Raw genomic sequence first — 5,536 nt, 5'->3', positions numbered from 1 at the left:
ATCTTAAAAAAAAAAAAAAAGTGTGAAGGTTTCGCAACAAAAGCGTGACTGGAACAAGAGAAGAAGAAACAACATTCATGTTGTGAAGAGAAAAAAAAAACAATCACCAAGAGGTGATGAGAAAAAGAACAACAATAGTAGGTTAAAATCCTATGAGTTGTCGAGAGAGTACACAAAGTTTTCTATCGAAGAAACCAAGAGTACAAGAAGTATTATATCGAAGAAATGAAGGGGACCGAAATCGTCCTAAAACTAGGATGGAACCTGTATGTTCTAAAACTACAAAGGGGACCGAAATCGTCCTAAAACTACGAAGATGGGACCGAAACGTCCTTAAACTACGAAGGGGACCGAAACGTCCTTAAACTACGAAGATGGGACCGAAACGTCCTTAAACTACGAAGATGGGACCGTAATGTCCTTAAACTTCCGAAGATGGGACCGTAATGTCCTTAAACTTCCATTGGGACCTTAATGTCCTTAAACTTACGAAGGGGACCGAAACGTCCTTAAACTACGAAGAGGACCGAAAGATGTCCTTAAACTAAGAAGATGGGACCGAAATGTCCTCAAACTACGAAGGGGACCGAAACGTCCTTAAACTACGATCTGAAGATTTTTTTTTCACAAAAGTGTTGAAAAAAAAGAAGAAAACTGAAGTTAAATTTCTTTTGTCCAAGATGGACATTCGTGATCTACATAATGAAGGTAAATGAAATGTAAACTTCTGTCCAAGTGGTCAAATCTAACATCAGTTCATTTACATACCCGAAACAAAATGGACAAAAGGAAAGTCATGCACCTCTGTTACATCGTCAGGAATGTACATTGTGAGGTTCAGATTAAGGTGTATATCTAACATATCCATATACTTGTACAAAAGGTAAGAACGAGTTACTTTACACGTTATGTAAGAAATCAACTCATGTGCTGCATCAATGTGCTTTACGTGGACTTCTAAAGATCAGCTCTAAAGAAATACATCATCTTTAATGGCGTCACATTCCCCTGCAAACAATCAATTGCAAGAACAAAGGTACTATTACACCATACTGTTAAGTGTAGATTCAATAAAAGGAAAAAAGAGCATTTCAGAATTAAGCAAACCTGAACTGCTTCGTTATACTGATCAGAGAAACGAAGCCCCGTCGAACAGTTTTTCAGTACTTCAGGCCCTTTGAACATCCACGCTTTATGTCCGTCAAGAAGTTTAATTTTAAATTTGAACATCTGAAAAATTGAAAAGGTTTAGATTTGTTAAAGTGACTATTGAACAGAACATTTGGAACCCTAACTACACAAGTACAAAGATTAACTAACTGCAAATAGGAATCCAACGAATTAGGAATTTGGTTCATGACATACACACCTCGGAAAGAAAGACACTTGGATTCTCTAAGTTCTCTTCAACATTTACGCCACGACCCTGGCACTCAGTGCAGAATACAGAAGATAAGGGTGTTTTGGGAACAATGCTTAACTCAACCACTTTGTCTCTGCCATCTCCCTGCCACCCGTTTGTGACTCCTTGACTTCCTACTGCCATGTTCTGACTACCAAACTGGTTCGTCCAGACCTCATACTCACAGAGAAGAATCCAGTGTATGAGACAGGAAGTATGGAACACATGAAATGCCTAAAACATTTTAAACCAGTATAGTCATTATCAAGAAAACTACCCCAAAACAAAATACTAACGCAAACAAAAGTTGAGGAAGTATATAGACAAAGATATATAGCACCATGGAAAATGGAAAAAGTTGCAGTGTTTTTACCCCATTACGATTTCTGCTGCTACAAGCAAGACGCATAGTTTTCATATTCAAAAGGGTAGAGACATCCTTTCCTGGAAGTATTTTCTGTTGACAGATATCACACATACAATTAGAGACAATCTGTTGTTGCTTCCTCAACGCTTGTCTAGCAGTCCTGCTCAGCTTAACTTTTACATTCTGATTCTGTTCACCAGCGCAATCTCGCCCACCAGAAACACGTGTTCTCCTCAAAGATTTGCTGACATCCTCAGGGTCAGAAAATGACTTTCTTTTCTTTTTATTGACATTTCCCGAGTATGCACCAGAAGTTAGCCTTGCATGAGACTCTTCTGTTATCCCAGCCCTTCCTAAAGTGTAATTATATGAGAAATTGATAATAGCAAAATCATTATCTGGAACATTGTTCCCATGTCCTGAATTTTCACCCAACCATTCACACCATATAGTGCGAATACTAAGATTTCCATCCTTCTCGCAAATTCTCGCAGCAATCTCCCCAAACCCAATAAAATTTATCTTCAAATCAGAGAGTTGATCGTTGCACACGACATTCGGAACTACAATGTATTCGTTACTGTCAGAAGTATCATCAACATGGTCTCTCACAACACATTCGAGAGAATTCGATTTCCTTACAGGTTCTTGCCATTCCAACACCTCACGGCCCTCATTTACGCTGTTAGAGCTTTTATCATTATCGCTGTTCTTGAAACCAATGCTCAATAACCTATGTGGTGGTTGGTTAGACTTTGTACTCACATTACACAACAGGTTATCTTGCTCAGCAAGGCCGTGAAAGAAAAGAGCTCCATCACTAAAAGGAAACGGATTAGGACCTAACAATGTAACTTTAACAGCAGCATACCTTCTAGCATGTAGCTTTCCCCCCAGGTGATCGTACAATGTATTATCATTGTAGCAAGGAGCAAGACATATAGTGCAGAAAAAGATGAATGCATTCCCATCTTCCCTTAAATCAACATAAGGATGACCCTCTGATCTTACTTGATTAAGAGTAGTTCTAGCAGATAATTCCTTCAAGCTCCTTCCAGTTGTTTTAGGCAACTCCTTAGTTCCCGCCATACCAATTTCAATATTCCCGCTTCTTCCGATTCAAAACACAAAACTCTTCAAAATCCCAAGAAACAAAGTAAACCCTAGAATCTTCACCCCAATTTGTCAAATTACTCAAATCAAGAACCAAACGGAAAGGGTAAAGTAAACCCTAGATCCAACAATTTTAATTTGTTCTTCAGAAAGATAACACTAGAATCTTCCACTTATATACTTGTAATTACTTCTAAACCAGAATCCGAGATATCTTTGAACAAGAAGAACTCGACTAGCCTCAGAACGTATTCGAGAAGTATATAAATTTTGAAACCCTAAAACGATATTGACGAACGATTTAAAAGAAAGATAATAGTTGAGAAGAACTACCTTGTTTACATATAGAAACACCCTCAGGAGAAGAAGATCGTATTATCCATTTTTGTCTTCCTGTAATCAACTCACGAGTGTATGAAGAAGCGATGTATGAACGTGAATCTTCCATAACCATCTCCATTTCAAACAAACAAATAAAAGAAAACAAATCTTCAACAACTCCCTACTTCAGATCTTCTCACAGGGCGGATTTTAGAAATTAGGGCAAGAAACCGAACTTCAAGTTCAAGAAGAGAGAGAAACAAGCAAAATGAAAGTAATCTATCTAATCTGAATAATTGACTCTCTCAACCGAAAACGGGTTCAGCATATAATGAAAAAAGAATGATGTTGTGTCATGCGCTTTATCGTACTAGTTTATGTCCCCCGTAAATACCGTTACATTTTTCAAAGACTGAAGATCTAACGGTTGATGCTAAGGGTTAAAGAGTTATTTTGTTGCGGAGAGATACATGGATGTGGATTGGTAAAAGGAAGATTCCTGAACTGATTCCCTGATGCATTAAAGCTTGTTTTATTAGAAGGGGATCGGATAAGTACGGAAAACAGATCAGTGGGAGTGTCTGGTTAAATTAGGTAAACACCGTGAATAGTTAAGTTAGTTACACTAGATATAGCTAGGGCTGCACATGGGTTGGATTGGGTCGGGTTTGGCCTCACCCACCATCCAACCCACTGATGATGGGTAACAGAAGTTGTCACCCGCAACCAACCCAACATTATAATGGGTCGGTTTTCATCCGACCCACATTACGGTGGGTTGAATTGGGTGGGTGGTGGGTTACCCACCATAAAATACAATGAACATTACAGTTACAGACTTACAGTCTTACTACGACTCTTCCAGATTGGAAGTAATAGCTTTTATCAAAAAGCTGATCCCAAGTCAAGTGTAGACAATTAACATCATAAGAAGTTACTTAAAAGTGTTTACAAAATAAAAATCCAGAGAAGTAAGAAGTTGGTGCAAAGTTGCAAACTGCATGCAAAGTGATAAAGCTAACAATAACAAGAAATGAGTTCAACTGTTCAAAGCCCAAAAGATAAATGAGTACATTACCATTTCCTACTATACTAAAGTCTAAGATCATATATCATTACTTCAACGGTTGTGGTTAATCTAGGATAGGTAATCTAAAGGTTAGAATTAACTTAGAAATATTTAGGTGGGTGGGTAGGTTGGGTCGGGTGAGGGAAGCTATCACCCACAGTCGACCCGCCATACTATGGGTTTTAATGCTGTGACCCATAGTCGATCCACTTCTATATGGGTTGGGTCGGGTGTGGGTAATTTCCGACGGGTGTGAGTTGGGTTGGTGGATTGAGTCGGTTTTGTGCAGCCCTAGATATAGCTCTACGTAAATGGAGGCCCCTATAAACGGGGCTTATTTTTCTGTGAAGCTCCACCTACAAGTTAGATGGACTTTGTATGTGCCGTGGCACCGGCAGTCCACCTCCAAATTAGATGGACTTGTATGTGTCGTGGCACCGCCAATCCACCACCAAATTAGATGGAAACGGGAGAATAAGTACTAGATTGTTGTAGCATGAGTATAATATAAATTACGTAGGTTTAATCATGTGACGTAAATCCTGCTTACATTTATATAGGCCGCACCATAAAAGGGTCCAGGCTCTATAACACTATTTTTATGCGTTCCAATAGTAGTGTTTCATTTGTAGTGCCTTCCGATAGTAGGCTTTATAAAAGGGTCCAAACATAACGGTAGAGAAGTCAATTTCTTTGCTGATAAAATGGTAAAGAGAAGTTCAGCTTTAAGCAGAGGAGAACAAAGAATTTTTAAACATCAACCAGATTTTCTGGGTTGTTTAGAAAGTCCAAATCAAGTGTACTTTAGATTTTGTTAGCTTACTGCCATATGTGGCAAATTTTATTTTGATTTCTTTTTAGTTTTCGTTGTATAATCCATTTTTGTAATTCCTTAGGTTATTAATAAAATTTTATTGTTAAGCAAAAAAAAATATTTGTAGTGCCTTCATATAAGTACGTCGGACATAGTTACCTCATTAAAACCTCGACAGGAAAATTTAAACTTAAACTAAGGAAAAAAAGTACAACATAAAGAAAACTTTAAATAATGTTGGACTCGCATATGTTTCCTCGTTAAAATATTTACAAGGGAAAAACCCGATGGGATAAAACCTCGACGAAGGTTCGGGAAAGATACAACATGATAAATCCAGAAGTATGCCTTTGCTGAATACTCATACATAGCGTCCTTTCGATGTTTTATAGGTGATTGATGAAAACGCGGTATTAATACACAACAAAACTATCAATAGACTTGTGTCGA

At 38.0% G+C, this 5,536-nt stretch overlaps 1 protein-coding gene across 1 annotated transcript; it reads right to left on the bottom strand.

Annotated features, from left to right (window-relative positions):
* Positions 1-703: 703 nt before the first annotated feature.
* Positions 704-3,509, bottom strand: LOC113287698. The gene is made up of 4 exons (XM_026536518.1): positions 1,776-3,509; positions 1,370-1,636; positions 1,108-1,230; positions 704-1,008 (listed from the first exon to the last, which is right to left on the bottom strand). Exons 1-4 carry the CDS (start codon positions 2,856-2,858, stop codon positions 958-960), a joined length of 1,524 nt encoding a protein of 507 aa, XP_026392303.1. The 5' UTR covers positions 2,859-3,509; the 3' UTR covers positions 704-957.
* Between the last annotated feature and the right edge of the window lie 2,027 nt (positions 3,510-5,536).

Source organism: Papaver somniferum, chromosome 6 (genome assembly GCF_003573695.1).
Source record: "Papaver somniferum cultivar HN1 chromosome 6, ASM357369v1, whole genome shotgun sequence".
NCBI lineage: Eukaryota > Viridiplantae > Streptophyta > Magnoliopsida > Ranunculales > Papaveraceae > Papaver > Papaver somniferum.
The sequence above is the reverse complement of the archived record's forward strand: the minus strand, read 5'-3'. Positions and strand labels throughout refer to the sequence as shown.